This window comes from Drosophila mauritiana, chromosome X, assembly GCF_004382145.1.
Source record: "Drosophila mauritiana strain mau12 chromosome X, ASM438214v1, whole genome shotgun sequence".
NCBI classification, from domain to species: Eukaryota; Metazoa; Arthropoda; class Insecta; order Diptera; family Drosophilidae; genus Drosophila; species Drosophila mauritiana.
The window spans coordinates 19,450,559-19,474,969 of NC_046672.1; the positions used below are offsets into that span (position 1 = coordinate 19,450,559).

The following is a 24,411-nucleotide window of genomic DNA, read 5'->3' on the forward strand; positions in this document are numbered from 1 at the left end:
TAGCAAAGTTAAGTAACATAACTATAATAGGAATATTCATATGTATATATGTATAAAACACAATCAATACAATGCAGTACTGACAAATAAAGAATAATCGTAGTAAAAAAAAACCTTAAATATTCTCTCCACTCTTAATCCAATCTCTCCCCCTTGTCGCATTCGTTAATACTATGCATCTGTGTGTGTGTTATTTTTTTTTTTTTTGGGATGGCGGCTGTGCTCTGTGGTTACGACCACTTTGGAGGCGGCTTGGTAGAGGGCGGCGCGTCCGGCGCTTACTATAAGTCCGTTAGAGTGCGCTTGGCACAATAACGTATGACCCCCACTCAGGCAACAACGGGCGGCGGAGCTATGCCTATTGGAGTGGCAGCGGGTGCTCCTGCTGCCGCCGTGGCCGTTCCCGTTGCAGTGACATTCGCCGCGTCCTCGGCGACTCCGTTCCCGCTGAAGCTGCTGCTGCCGCTGCTGCTGTTGCACTGCATCGTTGTTATATTGACCGCATTACCCGCCTGCCGTCTGCCTATCGTTGCCGCAATGTTTGTGGTCACCGCCGTCGCTTCAAGAACGGGCGGCAGCGATGCCACGGGCACAGCTGCCTTTGGACTCAGTGCCGCCGTTGGCGAAAGGGAGCGTCCTCCGTTGGTTGTCAGGCCGGGACTGGGCATCGGACTGTCATCCGTTCGCGCGGACGTGGCCTCCAGGACAGGAGGAACTGCTGCCGTCCCGGCCGCACCCGCCGCCGACTGCCGCTTGGCGGGCTTGTTTCGCGCACATGGTACGCAGAACATGGCGGCGTGCTCCCGGATCTTCGTCACGTGATCGATACGGTACTCGTGCACCCATTTCAAGCGCTTGTTGCGCGCTGCCTTTGAGCGGTCCCCGTTGGCCGCCGGTCCTCCGGACGCCTGGGACAGGGCGGCCACCTGGGGCAGACCCTCCGGCTTGGTGGCCCCGCATCGCACGCAGAAACAGCAGCGCTCACAGCTCCATCGTCCTGTAAGTTTTGTTAGAGGGATGTTAAGTAATCTAGTCTGTATATTTGAAATCATCCAATCGAACAATTTGCTATGTTGTTATCATAAACAACTGAGCAACTACATCTTCAAATGGCTTCATAGACAAGCCACGAATTACTTACCATCTGGGACTGTTTTGAGGCCCAAGCAGTAGATGTGGTAGCCTCGGTCGCACTGCTCGCAAAAGAGCATCTTTCCTGGACGTTGGCTGCCACGGCACTTGATGCAGCACTTGCACCCGGCGCACTGCCAGTTGTAGTTCCTCACGCGACCCACCATGCGCGGGGGCATATCGACGCAGCTGGGATGGACTGTGGGAAGGCACAGAGTTTAGGACGGAAGCGGAGCAAAGGATGGGGGACCACTTACCGCGCTTTCGGCATGTGTAACAGCGGATGAAAGCCTCCGGCATGTCCCTAGCATTGCGATGCTGACTGCGCAGACAGACGCCGCAGTTGGACAGCCTGACCGACGATGAGCACTCGTTCCCATCCTCGTCCTCGCTGCCTGCTCCACTTGAGGCACCCGTCGAACTGCTGCAGCTCGAGGTGCTGCTGAAGTCGCTTTCATCGCCGCTTTCCTAAAATGCATAAGAATTGTTGGCGATTATTTCAACTGAAGCCCATAGTTTTCAGGATGCAGACACCAGTGAACCAAATGTGGTTCAATTGAACTCAATTTAATGTATTTCATCAAACCGAATGAATGTATCTCTATCCAAACCGCTCAAGTTACCGTATCACTGCTGCTCCCGTTGCCGCTGGACGCGGATGAGGCCGATTGAGCGGAGGACGTGCTGGAGCTGCTAGCCGTGCGGACCTTGTCCGTCTGCTGGCGTGCGGACCTTCTGCTGCGTCGAACGGGCGCCGTTACCGTTACGGATTTAATGGCGGACTGCTCTTGCCCCAGATCCTTGGGGGCCGGGGCGGACGTTTTGATTTCTTCGCTGCCTACAGCTTCGGATTTTGCCTGTAGCAGCTGGGCCATCAGATCGGTCGACGGCTTGTCCAGCGCCGTGTCCAGTGGGTAGGCTCTGTAAAAGTGAATTGTTAGTGACATTGGATATAATAGCGACACTACGATTGCGTCTTACCGGAGCTCGGCGGGCTCAAACTGGCGGTAGGCCATTGAGAACTGGTCCGGTACCACCGTGAGTGGATAAGCGTAGTCTGAGTTGCGGAAGGCCTCGTCGTAGACGCGGTGTAGCAGGAGATTAGGCGGTGCCGGTATATTCGCCTCTTCTGCCACTTCCCGTACCAAATCCGCAGTGGAGCGCTCTAGGCGAGTACAGGTGGGCGCGGTCCTTGGCTGCGGCTGATTTATCGTGAAGGTCTGCAGGTCCATACAGCACTGGCGCTCATCCTTACGGCTGAAAACGAGAGATAAGCATTAGCATTAGCAAGCTGCTCATTTGCCAAAGGCAACTGCTAGAATGTAACTCACGACTTGTTGAAGTAAGAGTTCCACTTGCTGGCCGAAAGCATGGCACGGTCGCGCGCTTGCAGACCTCGTCCGGCGCCGACTGTGAGTCCGAGGGCCTTCTGCTTAGCCTCGATCTCGCGCAAATGCTTCCTGCGAATGTACTCCTTGTACTCTTCGTACTTGTCGAAGAAGTCCGCGTACATGATGTCCAATATGTCGGAGGCCCACACAGCGGTGATGCCCAGGTCGCACAACTTCTCGCTGACCAGGCCCTTCTCCTGCAGCCAATTGCGCTCCTCCATGTCGACCGAGCGGCGTGGCAGATCCGGGTACTTGCGCTTGAAGCTGGTGATGCCCAGATAGAGCGCCACCTGCTCTTGGATCATGAAGGTGTCCCGATTCTTTGATGGGCAGCAACCTTTAGGCGGTGGCCAGTCGTACTCGGCGATGCTGGAGGCGCTGTAGTCCGTGCTGCAATTCAATGAAGACTTAGACCTGCTACGTTATGAGTTCGTTACAATGCACTTACTCTTCGGCCACGCAAGTTTCCATCTTCTTCTTCTTTGGACGTTTGAGAGCAGAGCCCAGAATTGCGTCGGCGGACTGACCCTGGTTGGAGTCCATCATGCTCACATTGCTCACCATGGACGACTGTGACTCCTCGTTGTTGAGGAAGTCGGGTTGCCTGCAGACGAGAAAAGAATTTATTAATTACAATTTACAGTGGACATGAACACAAGGTAGACTCACTTCTGCGGCGTTAGCGGGGGTTCCATCAGGCTGGCCATCGACTGATTGCTGTTGCTAAGATCGGCGCTCATACGCGTGTCCTCCTCAAACACTTGCGGCGACTAAAGAATTGGGGCGGTAAGCAATTAGGAATCTTGAATTCAAAGGGCATTGCGATCTAATGTATACCTCATATACCTATGTATATACATATATGTATGTATATATCTCAATTTGTAGTCTAGGATATAACAGTTCATTCTGATAGAAAGGTAGGACTAATTATACGAGTGGTACCTAACTTAAATGACAAGCTACTTTTACTTCTACTAAGAATTGCCAATAGCAGAAGAAGGAAACCCTACGAAATAAAAACTAACCATTTGTAAATGCAGGGTAATTGCTCAACATGCATACATACGTACATACACATGTACGTACACATGTGCGCATAATTATTTATCCTTCCAATTTTTGGAAGCCATTGCTCTTTGCACATGTTTAAACGTGCAGCAGCGAAAACGGCAAGCGAAGAGTTGCCAGCTCTCAACGAAGTCCACATTCAAAGCCCCGCTGAGAGAGTGGGCAAGAGAGCAATCGAGAGTGAGAGCGACTGCAGCAGCAGGTGTGGTGAAGGTGGACTACTGTCAGCTCATTTACGTACACACATGCAAACACACACACGTGCGACTGGCGAGAGCCAAACAAAAACTTCAGCTGATTAAAATCGCAGGTGAAGCCAACAACAATCACAGCGGCTGCGCTGCTCAGTTCGCAGCTGCTTCCTTCGCCGCTCCCTCCCCTTAACCGGCACGCCACCCGCCCACCAATAGCTAATGCAGCGACTCAGCAGCGGTTCGCTTGGTTTTATTGTTGTTGTTGGCTGTGCACTTACACTAGGCCGTTGGCAATGAATTCGCGACATGGCGCGCGCCTTTGTTTTTAATTACGACACGTTAGCACTCAGTGTGTGTGTGAGTTTGGGTAAGTGGGCAAGATTTACGTAACGAAACATAAACAAGAAGGCAATGTAATGCAAATTGTAAAGCCCGCTAGAAGCCCTAACTGTACTGACCATCTTCAACACGATGCCCCATATCCGATGTCCGTTACTGCGAGAACTAACGAGATCTCGAGCAGCACCATTACTCGTTACTGCTGCTCGGTCTCGTTAGTTTAGAATACCATGCAAACAGATTCTTTTCAAAAGGGGAAACATTTCAGTCCAATTCAAGGATCAACGATTCTCTTATCCAGTGACAAAGGTGGGCGCATTTATCATATTTTTAAATTCAGCCGACGAGTCGCCGTCTTCTAAACACTCTCGCCATTTTTCGAGGAATCGCTCCCGATACTCGGTTATGAGAAAATATGTTAGGAATGTGCAGTTCTAATTCCAGTTGCCCCCCATTAACATAACTAAATATGTTGCAAATATAAATACAAATGATTTACTAAAGTATTCAAATTACGCCCCTTCCTAAGCTATTCATTTGCGCACCTCTTTTTAGAGATAGTTTCAATTAAACTTAAATGAAAATCTCTAAACCTAAGCACTCAAATGGCTTCATCGAATAGCTGAAGCAGTTTTACAAAATTTACGAAACATACGTAACTTGATCCCACCATCATATTAGTAATTGGTGTTTGGTGCATTAACGAAGACCACTTACCGGACTGAACAAGCCTTTAAGTCTCTCGGGATCGGGCTGGTGCTTGAGGCCGCCCACGCATCGTGGTCGACTCATGGCGATGGCCTTTGCTACGGCACTAGCTCCTCGGCTCATTCGCGGGGCCCTAGGCTGCGTGGCGGGCGTTGTGGAGGCTGTGCCTCCGGCGCTGGCAGCCCGGTCCCCTGAAGAAGATCCTCTACCGCGGCCTCCCCTGGATCGCCGGCCACGACCACGTCCCCGCGTGGGAGTCACTATGGAGAGCATCGGCAACGCAGTTTCGTCTGAAAGAAGAGTTGTACTTTTGCTTACTTGAAGTTGTAAGGGATTTAACAAAACTTTCTTACCTCCGGAGTTGTCCAGCGCGCTGGTGTAGTTGTCCTCGTCGTGACAGTCCGGCTGGCTACCGCCGGCACTGCTGATGCTTGAGGGGCGCGAGGAGCGCAGCTGCTGGGTGGCCATGATAGAGGAGAAGTCATTTGGCTGGAAGATGACATCGGGCAACGGGTCCGAAGAAGACAGAATGGTCGTCGGAGGTAGCATCGAGCTGCTGCCACTTCCAACGATCACCTGCTGGTTGGCGGCAGCGCCGGAGGAGGTCGACGAACTGGACGAGCACATGGTGAGGTCGATCTGCGCGCTCAGGGCAAAGGATATGCTGCTATTATTGTTGTTGGACTCGGCCTCCGAACTACCGAACTGAGACATCGTCGGCGGCGGCAACGGGCTCTGTTGGACACTGGCCTTGCTCTGGCGCTTCCTTGTGGACTTGGGCGTGGGCTGCAGGTTGGTGTTTGTGCTAGTAACGGTGCGGCGCGTGGCTCTCAGCGGGCGATGGTCGCGAGTCTTTGGAGATTCCAGAGCTTCGGCAAGCCCGTCTTCAACACTTGCAATTGGCACGCCCACAGACGACTCCTTTTCCTTTGCTTTTATGTCCGCCTGCTCTTGGCCCACGCTCACCATATCGATGGCCAGTCGCTTGCGCAGCAGTTGTACGCGGCGCGACTTGACAGCGCTGTTCACCTCCTCCTGTGGAGTCCCGGGTTTGGGAGTAACTGCGACTCCACCATCCGCCGAGCTCTGATTTTGGACACGCTTCGGCCGCCCGCGCTTCTTTCCCGTTCCTGCCGGCGTCGCTACCGGCGGGGGCTGAGGGGTCGCCGGTTCTAGCGGATCTTGCGCCTTAGCGTCCTCCGCGTCGACCTCCGAGGACAAGGCTCCATTTTGATCCGGCGTTGAAATCGCCTGCTGTTGGGTGGGTGGAAATAGCGAACCCTCTAGATCCGTGTTCAGGATTCGCTCGTGCTTCTGCTTGCGTGAGCGATGTGACGGCGGAAGCGCCTGCAGTGATTCACTGCACTTTCTGGCGGGATCATGGCAATTCTGCGTCTGCTGGTCGTTTTCGTCGTTGTCCAGACGTCGCTGTTTGCTGGGAGGGAGCTGCAAAAAGAAGAACTACTGTCACGGCACAATTTGTTATAAATAAATAAGCGACAACGTACTCTACTGCTGGGAGATTCGTTTCCCTCGCTGCTGGTGCGTTTCAAGTGGTTCTCGTTGTTGTTGTCTTGGGTATCCATACGCTGTTCCACTCCGTGATCCATTGCGAGCTTGTGAATAGTTTGGAGATGTTTGTTGAGCATCGGGTTAGAATCCTCGTCCATGTAGGCTACCCTCGGGCTGCCATCAGGCGTGTCCAGGATTTCAATGGACTCGATTATGGATTGGGTGGGATTCGCGGGGGCCAAGGGACCAACGACTGCCTCGCCTTCTGCAGCAATAACAGATCCCCCACCGGTACCGCTTCCATTCGCCATCAGGCGCTCCGTTAGCTGGGGATACTTGCTCGATTTGCTTTTAGGCGTGGCCGTGGTGAAGCTTTTAGCCGGCGCCGTTAGCTGGCTGAGCAATATATTCGAATTGGGCGACGCAGCTGGCATAACACGACTGTCGGCCTCCTCGGACACATAAACGCCCATCGCAGTTTGCATTCGCAAGCAGTCGATGAGCAACCCTTTCGGCGAAATGCGTCCCGTGAAGTTGTTAGGCACATGCGTTGGCGAAGAGCCCGGCGACGGTGACGAGGTCAGGTCCACCATGTCCACGACGTTGTGCTGGGATTGGGCAGGCTTGCTGGCCTTACCGGCCTTGCTCCCACCGCTGGCTATGCCGTTGCTGGCGGGCATGGGCGGTAGATTGTGAAAAATCTTGGGATCGTGCTCCTTGGAGAGCGAATCGTCGATCACCATGTCGTCCGAATTGCGGCGAACGACGTCCGAAGCTGGCGCAGCAATATCTGCGTCTAGATCGGAGAAGCCGCAGAACTCCTGACTACTGCTGTTCGACTCGCCGCCATTCGTCATGGGAGCCGGCGTGGGATTGGGCGTGGGTTTTGGGATAGCCAGCTTGGAGGCCGCCGTTGGTGGCTTCTCCTCAAGCACTGCACGCACCTTGTGCTTCGGTGAGCATAAGTTCTTGATGGTCAGCTTGGGCAGCGGCTGCAACTGCTGCTCCAGCTTAGCCGCCTGTTCGTCCTCGATCATCTCTATGGATTTGGTTTTAATGGTGAGTTTGGGGATGCTCTGGGCGTTGTTGAGGTCGTGCGTCATTATGACCGTGTGCACGTGCTCCTGACCGCCGCCACCTGTCTTGATTGTTAACTTTGGTATCTGCTGCTGCTGCGGAAGCTCCTCACTGCTGCTGATGCAGCTACTCCCGGCTAGCGTTGTCTTGATCATCAGCTTGGGCACCGTCTGCATCTCCGCCAGTGAGGACGACGACGACGACGAGGAGGAGGACGAGGCAGATGAAGACGAGGCGGATGCGGGCGAGAGGCTGGACAGGTGGGCATCGTTCTTGGCGGGCATAGCTGACTGGGCGCCACTCACAGCTGCTGAGCACGATCCAGAGTTGGAGTTGGAGCCGGAAGCAGCCGGGTTCTCAGGCAACTTGATGGTCAGCTTGGGCACCACGCTGCCTACGCGCCTCTCGTTCGCGGCGCGGATGGTCAGCTTTGGCACAATGTGCGGGGTGTTTCGTAGTTGTTGGCCGAGGGTGGTAGCCACCTCGTCCTCGGCGCACGACGAGGAGCAGGAAGAGGCGTCCGCATCGAAGGCATCTTGCGGCTTCGCAACTAAGCCTCCTTCCGCTCCGCCGCAGGGCAGCTGGATGCGCAGGGGCTCTACGCGCCTCTCATCGCCGCCCGGCTGAGATTCATTAGCGTTTGAGTTGGGATTGGCGTGCTTGGAGAGCTTCAGGATGATCTTATGTCCATCCCGCTCTTCGCTCTCTACCTCGAGCGCCGTAGCGGCCATCGCTCCACCTGCTGCTCCCGCTGCTGATGCTGCTGATGGTGCTTCTCCGGATGCTGAGCTGGCCGATGCAGATGCTCCAGTTGTGCTTGGGGCATCGTCGCACGGCGTCGTCGGCGGTGGCAGCGTCGGCGGAGGCGACGCTGTGGTGCTGGTTATATGGCCGGGCTGATTATTCTGATGCTGCAGTGCCTCCTCCCGCTGCTGCTGCTGCTGCTGTGGCTCTGGGTCCTGTTCCCGGTCCCGATCCGCATTCAGCTGCTGATCCCGCTGGGCTGGCGACGACGTGGAGCTAACTCGCTGCTCCTCCTCGCTCGTGCTGCTCGCTGCCACTGACTTGGCGTTGCTATTAGCGCTACAGTTCGACTGGGGGCGACCTGCTGCTCCGGCTGATCCTGCTGTGGACGTGGCGGCTGCCGATTCTACCGCTGTTCCCGATTCCGATCCTGATGACGATGTCGCTGCTACCATCTGCTGCTGACGTAAATCATTCATTGCTATATTCGATTGTCCAGTGGGCCGCCAGCCTGCAAAAAGAAGTGGACGATCCTTTAGATCAGGGTGCATCATGATAGCAGTCCATATGATTCGGGACTTTCAACAACTAATTCAGAGCAAAAGACAAATGAAAAATTTGAATGGCTGACTACTGCATGTGAAATCAAACATACATATGTAGATATATGAATCATCGGATCCTAGAGAAAACCGCCAATATAGCAAATAATGCGTACAATTGCCGCCCCAAGGGATGCATTTTGTTTACACTAAGAAGAGACAATTTGAAAAGGGGAACGACCTACAGACACACACACACCCACAAACACACTCATACTCATACATAGATGTACATTTGTACATACACACTTATTGGAGCCCAATGAAATAAGAAAATTGAATGAAAGCCGGGTAGAGTTACGATCTATTTATAAAAACCGTATTTGTAAATACCGAGGGAAGCGCAGGTTTCAACAGTCGCCAGCCGAAAATGCAATACGATTTTCCGGCGTTGGACAACTACCGCTCGAAATTGCCGCGAAAAACTTCAAGCGAAATAAACACAAGAAGAACCACAGCGAGAGCAACAACAACAACACTTAATAAATAATAAGCGCTGCAAACATGCGCACACAGCTGTCGACTGCGGGAGAACAAGAAAAGGCAGGAGGAAGATGAGGATGAAGCGGAATGAATGGCGTTGAGCGCAGAGGAGCGCAGAGGAATAGACAAATACTGAGAAAGCCGCGCCGCCACGAATTATGGCCTGTTTGTTACTGGTGTGTGCTGGCAACACTGACGCCAATTCACCACGCTGGCGGGCGAATCCACCACAAGCAGTCGATGCCGCTGCATGGAGAAAATCCACACACACAAACACATATGCAAGAGCACGACACGCACACACACATATGGGTTGGTTGCCCTGGCCTGCGTATATGTATGCTTACACTTCTACTGGCCAAATGCAAGCATCTATATATTTGCACTACGATTATTATTATTGTGGGCACGATTTTAGAGCGCAATATCGACAGCCAATGCACTGGCAACAAAATTAGCAACAACGACGCCGCCGCCAAAGCCCTGACCCAACACCACCACTACTACCACTACCAATACCAACGACAACAACAATAACGAAAGGGGCAAAGAAGAAGCAGCAGCAGCAGCGACAAGCAAACGGCAAACTCACCATGCGGCAAAGTCGTCGCTCAGAGACAGACAAAAGAAGATGGTGGAGTGGAAGAGCGCCTGCTTTTGATTTGCGTGCACAATTCGCGATTGCGATTTGGATTTGCTATTTCGTTTGCCTTTGCCTTTGCTGGCATTGGCATGCTCATATTTCTATTCACTTTGACTGCTGCTGCGCGACGCCGTGCGGCGTTTTTCTTTTTTAAGCGTTCGGCGTTATTGTGCGAGAAGTTAAACACATTTTTCCATACGATTCAATGCGATTTTGAAGCACGGGCAACACTCGACTCTCGGCAGCAGTAAGCACTACTCGCACGCACACATCGGCGGTGCACACGCATGCACACACACAACAGCAACAGAACGGCACACACAACACACACTCTCAGTCGCACGCACACATAGGCATCGACACCGACACAGAGACAAGCGCAACGAGCGCTCTCAGTCGCCGTTGTCCCACTTTCCGTGTATTGGTTTCGATTCGTACACTTTTCCACGCACTTTTAACGATTCAAATTCGATGGTACAGAAGGCAGGGCGACACGAGAGTGCATTGGAAGCTGGCGCAAACCTCAAAAAAATATCCAACACGCTGGCCGCACGCACGACTCGTACGCAGACTGATTCTCGGCGCGCGTCGAACGTTCTTATGCATTCATTATTGAACGGAATGCTCTGTTTCGCCTGTCTGCTTATGTTTTTTTCTTTTCGATTCCGAGGTACTCGTCACGACAAATGAAAATCAGTGTGGCCGTCTTGCGGCTGACAGCTAGATACCCGGCTGGCGGGGAATGTGTTAAGAAATACCACAAACTCGACAGGGTATAGCCGGGATGCAAACCAGCCGGTGGACTTGACTGCCGCTAAATGCGTCTTTACTAAAATGCATTTAGCATTTAGCTAATTATAATACCCTAAGGCAACCCACACGTTATGGTTATTACATCTTATCGATGTAATCATCGTTCACTTCCATTTATTATTTCTTTGCGATGTCATCCTTTTTCGAAGATATCAAGCATAGACTTTTATATTTTGCACCAACAAAGCATGCGCAAGCCGTTGTATTTGTCAAATCTTGTTTGATTTCATTCAGACTTCGTGTTTTCGTACGGCTTCAGGTTTTTTGGAAATTTAAATTATATATTTATGTATAAAAAATTAGCGCGCTTGCGTGTCACTGTGCGAGCAACTGAGCATTACAGCATCTGGCCACACTGTTCGGAACAAAATAATAGTCCTGGTTTTCGCCACTTGTTTTCGATCATATTAGACTTGAACCAACGCAAAAAGGATTTTCTGCCAACTTTATCGATAACCGCAACCGACGCCAACTTAAACCTCTTCCTTTTCGCAGGCTCTTTCCGTTCAGCGAATTCTCTCCCGTGGTAAGTCTATTGCAAGCGTCCGTTGAAAAAAATCGACGGCAAGTCGCTAGTGCCACCTCTTCCTTTTCGCAGGCCCCGTTCCGTTTAGCGAATTCTCGCGCGAGCTAAGCGTCCGGCAATAGAAATCGACGCCAAATTGCTAGTTACACCTCCTCCTTTTCGCAGGTCCCGTTTCATTCAGCGAATTCTCGCCCTAACTAAGTTCATTGCTCGCAGCGGCGTCAGTTCATAACCAAATCTATTCAAGCTAACACGCAGAAATCAGCGTTGCGATGAGTGCTCAGCCAAGTCCACATATGAATCCCCAGCAGCAGCAGCAGCAGACCGAGCAGGAGAAGGTAAGCCGATGTCGGCAAGAACGCGTGCTATTTCGCAGCTTTACCATTTATCTTTTCGCCCGCCAGGTGTACCAATGGATCAATGAGTTGGCCCATCCGGACACGCGTGAAACCGCTCTGCTCGAGCTAAGCAAGAAGCGCGAGACCGATCTGGCCCCCATGCTGTGGAACAGCTTCGGGACCGCTTGCGCCCTGTTGCAGGAGATCGTTAACATATACCCATCGATAACGCCTCCAACTTTGACGGCCCACCAGTCGAACCGCGTGTGCAACGCCCTGGCGCTTCTTCAGTGCGTCGCCTCGCACCCGGAGACTCGCACGGCCTTCTTGCAGGCCCAGATACCGCTCTACTTGTATCCTTTCCTATCGACCACGTCCAAGACCAGGCCCTTCGAGTACTTGCGCCTGACCAGTCTGGGCGTCATTGGCGCTCTGGTCAAGGTAGGTTAAGTTCAAGGCCAGAGGTCACCTAACGTACTAATGCACTTGTCTTCTTTTTATTACTGTTATCCGCAGACCGACGAACAAGAGGTTATCACCTTTCTCTTGACCACCGAGATCGTGCCCCTCTGTCTGAGCATCATGGACAGCGGATCGGAGCTGAGCAAGACCGTAGCCACTTTCATCATCCAGAAGATATTGCTCGATGAGTCGGGTCTGTCGTACATCTGCCAGACCTACGAACGCTTCTCGCACGTGGCCATCACCCTGGTGAGTGTCCCTCTTCCGTAGCCTCGTACATTGACTAAGGGTCTCTATCGATTTCAGGGCAAAATGGTCATCCAGCTGTCGAAGGATCCATGCGCCCGGCTGTTGAAGCATGTGGTGCGCTGCTATCTCCGTCTCTCGGACAATACACGGTAAGTCTTGGCGGGCAAGTTAATTATCGTTCGGCTCTTAAGTCTGGCCTTGACTCTTTCAGCGCTCGCAAGGCCCTGGGACAGTGTCTGCCCGATCAGCTGCGTGACGGCACCTTCGCGGTGTGCCTGCAAGAGGACAAGTCCACCAAGCAGTGGCTGCAGATGTTGCTCAAGAACCTGGAGCTCGGCGCCAATCAGCAGCAGATGGGCATGTCGCCACTGGGCTCCTAGGGAGTGGAAGCGACAGCCCCAAACACCATATTATTATCCATTCTAACGTCCAACTATCGATGAATAATCCAAACTGTTAATTAACTGCTCGACCCAATATACATGCACATATGCAAACATACATACATACACATACATACATACATGCATATACATACATACATGCACATACATACATACACACACATACATATTTCATAAGCTTGCACGCGGATTGCCTGAGTCGACTTAAGCAGAGCTGTAATATAATAACTACTACATAAACTAAAAATAAATTCATGTTAATACTATGATTGTCACTGACAGCCAATAAAGACGATACGATATATTTGCGCGTGTTTGATTTCAATAATATCCATATTTTAACAGAGGATATTAACAATCCCGCAAAAATCCAGAAATTTCTTTAAGTAGTGGCTCTTTAGCTGCAGACTTTTGGGCTTCTGTCCGGATTTGCTTGTGTATATTTGTTAGTAGGGGCTCCTATAGGCTCTATATACATATATAAGTAAGTTCTGATCATCACAATCAGTCAAATGGCTCATCCATCCATCGCATCGAGGTGTAAACAAAAGTCGAGGAAATTGCGCAGAAAGCGCATCTGCTGCTATCCCCGTCCCGCTCCTGGCCGCGCGGCTGGCATGCTGCTGTCCCGCTCTAGGTCGCGTGGTGTGCACCAAGAGCACCCAGTGCTCCAGCCCAGCCCAACCCAGGAAATGGAAATGCAGCGGGTGCAGTAACGGCAAAACACACACTCAAATGCATATAATATGGACACTCATATACAGCTTGCAATAGCTTCAATTACAACAGGTTTAAATATAGACACATGGAATAAACACTAACAGCCGCAGCACAAATTGACGGCTCGAGTCCTGGGCACACCTCCGAAGTTGTACTGTTTGGATTTCCACAAATTGTTTCGCAGGTAAAGTCCCGGCACACAAATACAAGTACAGATCCACCCAGTCCACTTGGCACGGCCAGTGCAACGAAGTGGCGAGCGGATCAATTAAAGAACAGACCAGACCACATGATGCAACAACTGGATGGGGATGATGGGATCGGGATGGATGGTTACGCATTTGGGACCCTCACGAGTACTCCTGGCATCGTAGAACCGCATGATTGCCATCGCAGCACAGTCCAAAACTGCAAAGAAACAGCTTCCTTTGCGATGGCAATCCTGCAGCTGGGCAATCGTCGCTCTCGAGGATTACCCGTTCTACTTACTCGTGCCGGTGCCAAATGCGAGCACATGCCACCTTAGTTGGGCGACTTGGTCGGCCCGGCAACTGCCGACGCCCGACGTGCCACCTCCGGTACTTTGCCATCCGCATCCGCATCCGCATCCGCATCCTGATCCGTCTGTTCCCCATCGCCCTGCAGCTGGGGGGTCTTCAGCTGCGGCAGTGCCAGCATCTGGTCCATCAGATCGAAGCCGCTCTTCCAGATCAGCAGCTGGGCGCGCAGCTTCAACTTGCTGCGATTGCGGAGCAAGTGCTTCTCCATGGCGAACCCCTTGCGGGCGCAGGCAAAGTCGCACGCCCGCTGCCGCAGCACGGGGCAGATGTCGTTGTTGCCGTCGCCCACGTAGAAGACGTGGTCATAGCGTATGCTGCGCCGCAGGTCCTGCTCGATGACAAAGTGCTCCAGCACTCGGCCCTTGCACAGATTGCTGGCGCTCAGCTTGCAGTCCGACTGCTGGTGGTGGGCACGGACCATTAGCCGTCCGGAGGCAACGAATTCCGCCGGATTGGTAAAGATGGCCACAAAGCAATCGGCCAGGTTGTGTGCCCGCAGCCACTCGTCGATGAAGACGCTGTTCGAGTCGCTGATGATGATCAGGTCGTAGTGCAGCCGCTTGGCCAAGTGCTTGATCAGGCGCACGAATCCGGGCACCTCGGGTATGCCACGGATGGTGTCCCTAATGCGCGCCTCCGACACCTGTTGCTCGTGCAGCAGGCGAAACACCTCGGCCATGTACTCCGTCCAGCAATCGTTCTCCACCAGCTCGTTGACCTTGGCGCTCGTCACCTCCGTGGGCAGCAGGTCGCGCACCACGGTGTCCGTGTTCTGGGAAACGATCGTGTGGTCAAAGTCGAAGGCCGCCAGCCGACGGCGCTGCTGCTTCCTTAGCCTGCAGCTGGCCACGGCCGCGGCCACAGCGGCGGGTGACTGCTGCTGGTTCGAGGACATCGTGTGCTCCGCTGCCACTCCGCTCCGCTCCGCTCCTGCTCCGGCTATGGATGCGCTCAGAGCGCGTGGAGAGCGAGTTCGGGTTCGAGTTCGGTGCGAGGACTAGTGTGTCCGCGCCGCCCACGATGCTAAATGCCAGTTCGCCTGGGCGCAAACACCGTTGTGCGTGCGCTTGGATGTGGGAAATACCGATTATATACCACAAAAATGCAATGGTGCAAGTCCTGTTTCTTGTTCTTTTTATAACATCTATTTCCTATTGGAATTTCGATTTGCTTCAATATAAATCAAATGTAGATATTTGGTTGAAAATGAAATAATATAACGCACTCTCCCTGCGTTCGAATAAATTTTTAGATCTTTGTTTGAAATTCAGCCAGTTACCTAGATTGATATTGTGAAATTCATTGAAACTCACATTTTATCCGCTTGTTAACGATATGAGATGTTTACTCTCGAACGCGTACAAATAGTTAAAGAATGTAAACAAAAATTGAGCTTTGAATATAATAAAATTTGGCTACAAACTAGCTAACGTTTGCAGCATTCCAGAGCATGCCGAAGCATTCATAGCATCCAGCTGCAAAATAGCCAAGCTGGAATCTCTGCCACGGCTGACAGCACGGCCCGAGTGTAGCGTAGCCCTGGCATTTGACAGCCGACGTGGAGCTGTCATCGGCAAACACATACGAATAACGGGGTCTACGCGGCAGTCGACAATCGTCTCATTTAGCTGGAAATTCTGAATCAAAGCGGAGGTATGTGTTTGCTTGTTTGATTTTCAGCTGCGCTCGGACAATTTTTCAATTAAAATAGTGAATGGGCGAAGAGTGGCTTTCAAGCACCCGCAGCAGAGGTCTATTTGCCCGTTCTTTGCCTGTGGACGACCTTGCACTTTTTCCCGTTTCTTCACCAAATCCTGCTGATTTGGTGAATCAAAGCGATTGCGGGCACAGACATTAATGGTGAACTTCAGCCGCTGACACCTGCCGGAGCTGTGATAGCTAGATAACTAGTTGGGCGAAATGGGGAAATGGGCAACCCGATTTCACCTGCGACGTCGCCCAACCATTTGCCACGTCGCGCTGACGTTGCCGTGAAAGCGCTGAATACCTTTTACTGATTAGCACTTTCCTTCGCTTTCGTTGCAGAATCCCCAATATCTGACTAGACATGGACAAGGTTGTTAAGTTTGCCGAGCCGGGACGCGCCTTCGCCAAGGACTCGATCCGTCTGGTCAAGCGGTGCACCAAGCCCGACCGCAAGGAGTTCCAGAAGATCGCCATCGCCACTGCTGTTGGCTTCTGCATCATGGGCTTCATCGGCTTCTTCGTTAAGTTGATACACATCCCCATCAACAACATCATCGTGGGCTCTTAAACGCGCTCAGTGGCAAGGAATCCACCAATCATCCATTATAGCATACATCAGATCAACGTTTTTTTTCGATTAGTTAACATGCATTATATGTATGGACCATGTGCATTCAGCGAATGCCTTTCTAACAAAATTCTACACATATGCGAAAACGTATTGCAATATTTCGATATTCCATTCACAACCACATGTTGAAGTGCATGAACAAGTAGTTAATAAGATTCAATTGTAAAAAGGAATCACACGTTTTCATAGCATTTGTTTGGGGTGCGCCCCGCTAATAAATGTTAACCTGATTTTCCGTGTACAAATGAGATTCTTTATATTGCTTGAATGAGTGGGTGACCGAAGCTGGTAAACAGCCATCTTCATAGAACCAAGATTAAATGTGTTAGATATCCAGAAAACGTACAATCAATAGTTCGTTTAATGCTCGTTAGCCTATATTTCGTAAATATTTTATACTTATATATAACAGAATAATCAAAAGTAAGTTAGTACGCGTAAAACTGGTAAAGCAGTTTTAGTAGTACCGCCGAAGCATGCATATTTTCATCTTCCGGGACTTCCCTCGAGTCTACGATCCTGTTGGCCTATTATCGCACAGGTTGCTCCAGTCGGGAACGTGCTCGCTCTTTAGATACGTCTCCTTAACCAGCGATCGTGTCTGGATGAGATCCGTCGCGCCGCACAAGGCTCCACCCAGCCAGGCAGTGAAGTTTTGCTTGCCGACGGCATTGAAAAACTTAAACTGCAGCTCGCCATGGAAGCGTTCGGCGTAGAACGGATCCTCGGTGAGCAGATGCTGCAGCTCCTGGCGGAGGCGGGCCAGCAGACCCTGGACCATAGAGCCGCCGCCCACGAGGAACACACTCTCGACCAGGGCGCGTCGCACGTCCAGTGTGCAGTCGAGAATGGAGCGCAGGATCAGGTGCGGCAGGCTGTCCCGCTCGTTGCTGGCCTCGAACATGATCTCGTAGGCAGACTCCCGCAGGAGGCCAGGCACCTGGATGACCGCATCGCTGATGTCGCTGACAATGTAGTCCACGTCTGGCGCGGGAGTCGGCTGATCCTCGCCGCCGTTGGCGCGGGCCTTGGCCCTTTCCATTGTGGTCACAAAGCAAGTTCGCACCTTGATGTCTTCCAGCACGCTCTCTGTTAGCAGGCTCTCCTTAACGCCACTCTCCACCAGCTGCCGCTTGATCTCCGCGTGGATGGCGCTGCCTCCGTAGCTTTGATCCTTGAAGGCGCCCATGATCTGCACGCCGCTGAAGACGGGCATAACGCTGGTCTCGCTGTACCCGACGTCCACCACCAGGGCAGTCGGCACTGCCAGCGTAGACAGCGCAATGAGATGCACGGGCACGAACAGCACAGAGGAGACGTCGAAGTGGACAAAGAGCACGCGGGCCAAGGTCTCACGCAGCACAGTGGGTCCGAACACGTTCTCCACCAGCACGAACTTGCGCTCCTTGGGGCTGACCAGGAGATGCCTTGAAGGAAATTACATTGCAATAGAAGCCAAAGCCACCGAGCCACCTACTTGAAGAAGATCGTCTGCAGAAAGTCCACTAGCTGATCGTACAGCTCCTCCGGAGTTTCGTAGTCGAACAGACGCTTCCGGATCCCCGTCGTGGTCATCACCACCTCCGTGGGCATGATCTTGCGCGGATACGCCTCCGCCGCGAATCCCAGCCTGAAAAGGGTGCAGTGATGACTTCATACCACTTTCGCCGAATCATTGGCGCTTGCTTACTTGGTGTAGGCGGTGCCAATGTCCAGGACAATGGGCGGCTTCTCCTGCATCACGCTCTCGTAAATGGGCATCTTGGCCGCTGTCTGCTGGCTCCTCTGCTGGCCGAACCGACTAGACCATGGATTATTTATTGTGCAGTTCGCTTAATTTTTGGCCAAGCCAAGAATTTATCGGTGTGCGAAAATCATCGATTGACGATGTAGCGAGCAAACACCCCGTTTCCACTAACGGCATCCGTTTCACTGATGAGCTTTTGAAATTTCTATAACTGTGTTTATTGGTTTGAAATACATTGAAATTATTGATTAATTGGTCAAATTATGGCTTTCAAAACCCAACAAGATACAATTTTAAAAATATCTCGGAATCATTTGGTGCCAGTGGATTATTTTGTTTTTAAGAAATCTGTTCTTGATCAGTTCGTAACTTACGGACAAATAATATCAAATTAACTTTAGTTTATTGCAGTGCACATATGTACGCTTTTCAGTAAGTTGGCAAAACAATAAGAAACTTTAGATAACTACTTAATTGAATTGAAGCCAGACAAATCGGTTCTCAACTGTTTCAATTTTTTAGAAGATAATTTCGCGAGCTCGGAGTTAATAATTGTAGTTTTATTCATAGATTTCAATAATGCAACAAACGATATAATCGAATGATTTACGAGAATAAAATAAAATAAATCTTAAGAACAACTTCTGTATAATATAATTTCGCAAACTCCCTCGGGTGCGCTTCGTCTCTAAATTAACTGCCGCCCACAGTGATGTTTTCTTGCAAGGATATCCTCCCGTTTGAAATTATTATATTGCGTATTATTAAAACAAGTCGGTTCCACTTTGAATTTTTAAATTTATTTCAAATTTATCTGCTTTATCTTATTTCGATTTGTGTTTTTGCACGGTCGACCGCTTCGATTTCATTATTTTTTCTTAGTATCCTGGTGTGTTTTTGGGCTATAATTATTTTACTGCATAATGCATGATGCATTCGCGGCGCGGGATGTGTGATCATATACAATTTGATGTATTATATAATAATAACTTTTGCCTATCAACTAAACCTAAGCGTAATTTCAGAAATATTCCTTCAAATTATAGATGTGTACAGTTATATAAATTACAGTATGCCTGCGCATAGGTAACTATACAAAACGGGGAAAGCACAATTCATTAAATAATTAATTAATTAACTATGTATAAAAGGGGCATCTGGCGTCTCTGCGAAGCACCTGGGACCTGGGGCCATAGGACGAGGGCTAAGGATTGCGGATTGACGGTTGTGGGCCGGAGTATTGCTAACTGGCGATTCTAGTAGTTCCTTTGAGCAAACAAGTTTAACAAATTTCGAATAATAAATAACAAAGCATTAACAAGTCACGAGTCACCACCACGAGTCACTTCCTCCGAAAACTGGGGGAAACGGTTCGGATCGATGCGGTGGCGATGGCCGCATGAGACAAATTCAATGAAAATTGTTACATTGCGGTTGCGCGTTAAATTTAGATGTTAAAATAAATAAATTAGTAGGTGTAAGATCTGAATGGGACTGGGACAAGGACTGGGTCATGGGCTTGGACACGGGCGAGGGAGTGCGAACTCATCGTCTAAGCTAATTTACAGTTACATTCAGTTCAGTCGTCGCTAGTTTGGCAGCTGAGGTGGCCGTGGTCTCGACGTGCTCCTGATCCCGGTCCTCGACCAGGACCGAGGTGGTGTCACTGGTGGCGCCGCCTCCGCTGCGACGCCTCCTCCTGCTTCTCCTATCCTTATTCTGTTCGTTTGTGTATCTCGTTTTCGGCTTCCGCTGCGCTCCCTGTCACTTCTCCGGCCCAAAGAGCCTGGCCAGACTCGCGTTCTGATTGCTATCCATGATGTCCGCCGTGGTGCCCATGGCTCCCTTGGCCTTGTGCGACTGCATGGGCGGCAGGTTGGCTATCTGCACCTCGTGCCGGAACAACTGGTTCACGCTGCGTCCGACTAGCTGGGCGGTCAGCTTTTTGAAGATGTCCTTTTTGGCGCGATCCACTTTGTTGCCCTTGGCGGGCGCCACGGCGATCTTCTCGTCAAACTTTTGAATGTCGGCCGCATTCACGCTGGGGATATGCTGCAGCACCTCGCTGAGAATGGGGAACTGCGGACGCAGCAGCTCGTAGAACTGCACGCCCAGCGTCACCAGGCCCGATTGGTTGGCCTCGTGCTGACCGTGCACCTGCATGCCCTGCAGGACGGCGGTGAAGGCAGTGACGGCCTTGTTCTCGTCCATTAGTTTCTCGGCGGCCAGGAAACGCATCACGGGCGCTGCGATGTTGACAGCCTTCATGCTGCACATGCCGTCGTTCCAGGCGATGGCCTTCAACAAAGTCATGAGGACGTAATTGCCAATGAGTCCGTTGCGCAGCAGCTTGCCGCCCAAGTCGCTGATGATGTCCGAGAGCAGTGCCGTCTGGATTGCTCGCGATTGCGGTGCGCTGTCCATCGAGTGCTCCTCGTTCTCCATGGCCACAGAATTGCTGTTGGCATTGGCGCCAGCTGCCACATGATCAGCCCCAATCTGGCCGCCCACCAGCGCGATCTTCAGCACGTCCAGATACTCCCGCGTCAGCGTGCGATTGAGCTGATCCTCCAGCACCTCCTGCGTGTCGTTCACCTCGCCGTCGAGCTGGCCGCTTTCGTAGAGCGAGGCGATGTAGATCCAGCGGCGCGTGAGACGCTCGCACATCAGTGGCGCCAAGTGGGCAAAGAGCGGCACCAGAACGCTGTCGTAGAAGCTGGGCGGGCACGAGTAGACGAAGGGCTTGAAGAAGACCCTTATGATTGGGCGCAGGCGGTAATCGGGCACCAAGTCCATGCGGCTGAACACATTCGTCACAATGGCGTCCGACAGTCCCATGAGCTGGTACAGATCGCGTCCCAGCGATGGTCCAGCTGAGCCCATCAGATGGTAGCAGCCCTCGGTGACCATCATCATGAAGGTCTGCATCTTTTCGAAGGCCGTCGGTTCGCTGCGGATGGTCGTGTCCAAGGGGTCGGTGGGCAGAGCGCATATGCCCATTAGAAGCTTCTTCTCGTGCTCCATCATCGCATGGATTCCGCGATAACCCTCGGAGAGCGCGTGCAGAGCCTCCGGAGCAAACAGCTCATTTAGCACACGCATCAAGCTCAGCACGTGCGACAGCAGTGGCACAACGTGCTTGGTGGCCGGGTTTCGGCAGATCGGGTTGCCCAGCTCCGTGCAGCCAATGACAAATCCTCCGCGCTGCGCGCGCTCCGGATCGTCTGGCCAGGTGCAGCGCTTGACCACGCCGAGCACGACGTGCAGGGCGTCCAAAAGACGTGAGCGGTTCTGGAGCGTGGCAGCTCCTTCCACGGCGAAACTGGGAGGCTTGTCCAGGCCAACGAAGCTCATGAAGTCCAGCGGGGATTTGAGGGCATCGCCAAAGGCCAGCCACTCGGTCCGCTTGTCCTGCACGATGTGCTCGATGAACAGCGTCTGCCGCTCGAAGTCGCAGAAATGGTTCGAGATTAGGATGAGCGCCTCCTGCAACGTGGTGCGCATCAAACGGCACAGCTGATGCTGACCGGGCTCCTTGAGCAAGAGCTCCACGTGGCCGTTGATCTGCTCGAAAACGGGCAGCAGTAGCAGCGGGTACTTGTGGGCCAGCTTCACCAGCAGCGAGGCGGCGTGTCGTCGAAGATTCTTAGCGGACTTGGCCTGCACCTTCTCCAGTTCATTGGGGGGCTTCATCACCAGAGCTCGGAAGATCTTGTCAAGCACTCGCGGCAACAGACTTACCCCGCTCATGGCCACGCAGTTGGTCACCGTAATCTGGCAAGCGGACATGCTCAGAAAGACGAACAGGGCCGAGATGCAGGACAGCAGAATCGAGTAGGTCAGCGGGTTGATTGTTTCCAGTTTGAGGCATTCTTCCAAGAGTCGCAGTCCTGCCGGCACAGAGGGTCGTTCCGCCACGAGGAGTATACGGCTTAGCACCCCGTCCAACACACTGACCAGTGCATCCCATTCCAGGTATACTGGATCCAGCACGCTGCACGACACGTTGCCGCTCTTGACCTCCGCGTCCGCTTCAGCCTGCGCATTTCGCAGGCGTTGCTGCAGCCACTGTTCGCAGTAGCCATACGTGATCAACGGCTGCACCAGGGTGGCCAGGCGGAAAATCTCAAGGAAGTCGGTCCGGCAGCGGAAGAAGTATAGCGCGAACTCCTCTTCACTATCGTATTCTAGTCGAATATAGGCCTCCGTGGAGAGGCTGGCAGGCGAGCTAGTGGAGGCAGGATATGGCAGCTTCACGATCCTGGGCGCAATCGTGTGGATGAGCTTGGGAATGTAGTTGACCATGGCGAAGTCTTTGGAGGAGGGCTCATGCTTAAGCAGCAGCTGCCAAATGAGCGCCGACCCATGCGAGACGCCCAGCGATGGATGCTGGACGAGCAGCAATAGGCATTCGAGAAGGACTTCCAGGTGCACTGGTCGTTGCGTGGCGTCGTCCTTGCCCCAAAGCGCCACCAGTTGTTGCGCCATGCCGTTCAGCACTTGCAGCAACTTTTTGAGGAAGTTGTGGTGCTGCTCGACGGCCAGCGCGGAACTTGGGTCGGCCGGTATCTGACTGGCCTGGTAGATGTAGCGCAGCGGCTCCTCGTTGAACAGCTGGAGCAACGGCTTTCGCTCCTTGGTGTGGCCCTTGCGGTTCGTGATCTGCGCCAGGCACTCAGCCGCATTGCATTGGAATGCTTTGTCGTTGAGCAGGATGCATAGGAAGTGCATCAGCTTGCCATTGCTGGACATGATGTGCTGGATGCTGACCCACTCGACGAAGCCGCTCAGCGTGAGCAGTACCATCTCGACGACCCGGCTGTGCGCGTTCGTTGTGTTGTAGTTGCACAGACGCGTTGTCTCGCGGAACGCGGTCACATGCTGCTCCACCAGGCGCAGGAAGAACTCAAAGATGTCGTTCATGTTGTTGTTTAGCGCCTGGTACATGTCCTTGCGCCGCTGATTCGACTCGATTGTCTGCAATAGGGCCACGTCCTCCACCAGTCGCAAGAAGACCAGAAGCACCAGCTCCGTTTGGGCCTCGCCCTTGGTGCAGGCCTGGCTTAGCTCCGGCAGCAGATCGGACCACTGCTGCGGCCACTCGCGCTTGATCATCTCGACGATGATGCGCGACAGCGCGTCCTTCGTGGGCAGCAGCGAGCGGTCCTCCGCCGGGCCCACGCCCACGTTCAGCATCTTGATGGCATTGTCCTTAATGAACACCTTCTCCTCGTGCGTAATGCAGTTCCACCGGTACTTGATTGTGTACTCGATCAGCTGCAGGCCAAAGTGTCGCACTTGCTGGTTAGACTGCGGCGAGCTGGCCAGGAATAGGCCCACCTGGGCGCACATTGGCGACTCCTCCTTAAACCGTTCGCAGGCCATGTAGGCCTCCAGGCGCGCCTGCTGCTGTGTCATCGGGTTCATGACCAGGTCAATGGCCGAGGCCAGTTCGGCGGCCAGAGCCTCGGTGCCTCCGTGCTGGGACATCGCTTTCGCTAGCTAGCTAGTGTCTACCTGTGGGCATTGCGTTAGATTGAAATTGAAACATAAGCGTGAATTGCCTGGGTGCGGCTTCTTCCTGCAACAGGCGCCATGTGCTCCACTCACCTCTGCTTGCCCCTGCCCACCGCTCGAAACCCAACTCTCGCCTAGCCTCTCGATCTCCGCCGCGATCTCTTCGTGCCTTGTCTGTGACCAAAGCTTTTGTGGAGCCAGCCAGCCTGCCCGCGAGCCAGACAACGTTTTGGAAGATTAGAATAGCTGCCGCTACCTGTGTGCGTGTGTGCTATGTGCTGTGTGTTGTGTGGTCTGTTCCGTGTGCGAAATGCGTGAGCTGGGATTCTGGTGTGTTGGTGCTCTGGTTGGGATTGCCTGTGGGCACCGATGATCGCCCTGGGTAGCGCCTATTGCCTGAAACACAGCCTCGAGTCAGGTCTCTCACATCTGAGTCGCATATAAAGTAGACCACTGCTGAAACCGCTTTTCCGGCTGGGTTGTTTTAGAACAATGTGCAGCAAATCGCACGGGACAGGGTTGACAAGCGGCGCACGGAAGTTGCCAGATCGTATTATTGCTATTGTATGTACTAGGAGCTCGGCTCGGAGCTATATACGTCTAATTTGTTTGATACAAGGCATTACGCTTCAAGGTTGCTAATATCGTGTTGACTAAAAATGCAATGACAGCCGGTTGAGTTGCTTACGAAATTCGCGCAATATTTTTGCAATTCTGCAGCGTTGCCAGTCTGCTGGTGTTGAAGTTGCCAGGCTGCAAGTGCCGGTTTCTAGTCCTTTCTTCAAACGAGTGGCTTGGGTCCCAGTTACAAACTTGTTTAGGCATGTATGTATACAAAATTG

General features: G+C 52.4%; 6 protein-coding genes across 9 annotated transcripts; 2 read left to right on the forward strand and 4 right to left on the reverse strand.

The window, feature by feature from the left end:
* Window positions 1-182: 182 nt before the first annotated feature.
* Window positions 183-10,607, reverse strand: LOC117148036 (supporter of activation of yellow protein). Of its 3 annotated transcripts, none has more exons than XM_033315212.1 (12): window positions 10,418-10,607; window positions 6,343-8,678; window positions 5,188-6,280; window positions 4,844-5,124; window positions 3,192-3,292; window positions 2,971-3,126; window positions 2,463-2,912; window positions 2,113-2,388; window positions 1,755-2,052; window positions 1,389-1,599; window positions 1,142-1,330; window positions 183-997 (listed from the first exon to the last, which is right to left on the reverse strand). In XM_033315212.1, exons 2-12 carry the CDS (start codon window positions 8,644-8,646, stop codon window positions 330-332), a joined length of 6,027 nt encoding a protein of 2,008 aa, XP_033171103.1. In that variant the 5' UTR covers window positions 8,647-8,678; window positions 10,418-10,607; the 3' UTR covers window positions 183-329. The 3 variants fall into 3 exon arrangements, with proteins under 3 accessions (XP_033171103.1, XP_033171102.1, XP_033171100.1); XM_033315211.1 differs by having other exon boundaries at window positions 6,343-8,648; window positions 9,845-10,607; XM_033315209.1 differs by having other exon boundaries at window positions 9,845-10,606.
* A 429-nt stretch (window positions 10,608-11,036) lies between these two features.
* Window positions 11,037-12,991, forward strand: LOC117148039 (CCR4-NOT transcription complex subunit 9). 2 transcript variants are annotated; one of them, XM_033315216.1, is made up of 6 exons: window positions 11,040-11,234; window positions 11,400-11,572; window positions 11,639-12,013; window positions 12,089-12,283; window positions 12,341-12,432; window positions 12,495-12,991. In XM_033315216.1, the coding sequence occupies exons 2-6, from the start codon at window positions 11,507-11,509 to the stop codon at window positions 12,661-12,663; spliced, it is 897 nt and encodes a 298-aa protein (XP_033171107.1). In that variant the 5' UTR covers window positions 11,040-11,234; window positions 11,400-11,506; the 3' UTR covers window positions 12,664-12,991. The 2 variants fall into 2 exon arrangements, with proteins under 2 accessions (XP_033171106.1, XP_033171107.1); XM_033315215.1 differs by having other exon boundaries at window positions 11,037-11,234; window positions 11,400-12,013.
* Window positions 12,992-13,395: 404 nt separating this feature from the next.
* On the reverse strand, window positions 13,396-15,043 carry LOC117147233 (pyridoxal phosphate phosphatase PHOSPHO2). The gene has a single exon (XM_033314044.1). It carries the CDS (start codon window positions 14,860-14,862, stop codon window positions 13,930-13,932), a length of 933 nt encoding a protein of 310 aa, XP_033169935.1. The 5' UTR covers window positions 14,863-15,043; the 3' UTR covers window positions 13,396-13,929.
* A 470-nt stretch (window positions 15,044-15,513) lies between these two features.
* LOC117147234 (protein transport protein Sec61 gamma-2 subunit) lies at window positions 15,514-16,550 on the forward strand. Its single transcript, XM_033314046.1, has 2 exons — window positions 15,514-15,620; window positions 16,014-16,550. The coding sequence occupies exon 2, from the start codon at window positions 16,036-16,038 to the stop codon at window positions 16,240-16,242; it is 207 nt and encodes a 68-aa protein (XP_033169937.1). The 5' UTR covers window positions 15,514-15,620; window positions 16,014-16,035; the 3' UTR covers window positions 16,243-16,550.
* Window positions 16,551-16,659: 109 nt separating this feature from the next.
* LOC117147232 (actin-related protein 10) lies at window positions 16,660-18,173 on the reverse strand. Its single transcript, XM_033314043.1, has 3 exons — window positions 17,996-18,173; window positions 17,783-17,935; window positions 16,660-17,732 (listed from the first exon to the last, which is right to left on the reverse strand). The coding sequence occupies exons 1-3, from the start codon at window positions 18,064-18,066 to the stop codon at window positions 16,817-16,819; spliced, it is 1,140 nt and encodes a 379-aa protein (XP_033169934.1). The 5' UTR covers window positions 18,067-18,173; the 3' UTR covers window positions 16,660-16,816.
* A 418-nt stretch (window positions 18,174-18,591) lies between these two features.
* LOC117148821 (exportin-5) lies at window positions 18,592-24,277 on the reverse strand. Its single transcript, XM_033316468.1, has 2 exons — window positions 23,663-24,277; window positions 18,592-23,569 (listed from the first exon to the last, which is right to left on the reverse strand). Exon 2 carries the CDS (start codon window positions 23,540-23,542, stop codon window positions 19,817-19,819), a length of 3,726 nt encoding a protein of 1,241 aa, XP_033172359.1. The 5' UTR covers window positions 23,543-23,569; window positions 23,663-24,277; the 3' UTR covers window positions 18,592-19,816.
* Window positions 24,278-24,411: the final 134 nt, after the last annotated feature.

Excerpts from the sequence above, each read along its gene's own strand:
- LOC117147233 (XM_033314044.1), bottom strand. The coding sequence starts at position 14,862 with ATGTCCTCGAACCAGCAGCAGTCACCCGCCGCTGTGGCCGCGGCCGTG.
- LOC117148039 (XM_033315215.1), top strand. The coding sequence starts at position 11,507 with ATGAGTGCTCAGCCAAGTCCACATATGAATCCCCAGCAGCAGCAGCAG. Across the intron at positions 12,014-12,088 it reads TCATTGGCGCTCTGGTCAAG|ACCGACGAACAAGAGGTTAT; the intron begins GTAGGTTAAGTT and ends TGTTATCCGCAG. Across the intron at positions 12,433-12,494 it reads CGTCTCTCGGACAATACACG|CGCTCGCAAGGCCCTGGGAC; the intron begins GTAAGTCTTGGC and ends TGACTCTTTCAG.
- LOC117148821 (XM_033316468.1), bottom strand. The coding sequence starts at position 23,542 with ATGTCCCAGCACGGAGGCACCGAGGCTCTGGCCGCCGAACTGGCCTCG.
- LOC117147234 (XM_033314046.1), top strand. The coding sequence starts at position 16,036 with ATGGACAAGGTTGTTAAGTTTGCCGAGCCGGGACGCGCCTTCGCCAAG.
- LOC117148036 (XM_033315212.1), bottom strand. The coding sequence starts at position 8,646 with ATGAATGATTTACGTCAGCAGCAGATGGTAGCAGCGACATCGTCATCA. Across the intron at positions 6,281-6,342 it reads ACGAATCTCCCAGCAGTAGA|CTCCCTCCCAGCAAACAGCG; the intron begins GTACGTTGTCGC and ends TTCTTTTTGCAG. Across the intron at positions 2,053-2,112 it reads TTTGAGCCCGCCGAGCTCCG|AGCCTACCCACTGGACACGG; the intron begins GTAAGACGCAAT and ends TCACTTTTACAG.
- LOC117147232 (XM_033314043.1), bottom strand. The coding sequence starts at position 18,066 with ATGCCCATTTACGAGAGCGTGATGCAGGAGAAGCCGCCCATTGTCCTG. Across the intron at positions 17,936-17,995 it reads ATTGGCACCGCCTACACCAA|GCTGGGATTCGCGGCGGAGG; the intron begins GTAAGCAAGCGC and ends CACCCTTTTCAG. Across the intron at positions 17,733-17,782 it reads CTGCAGACGATCTTCTTCAA|GCATCTCCTGGTCAGCCCCA; the intron begins GTAGGTGGCTCG and ends ATTTCCTTCAAG.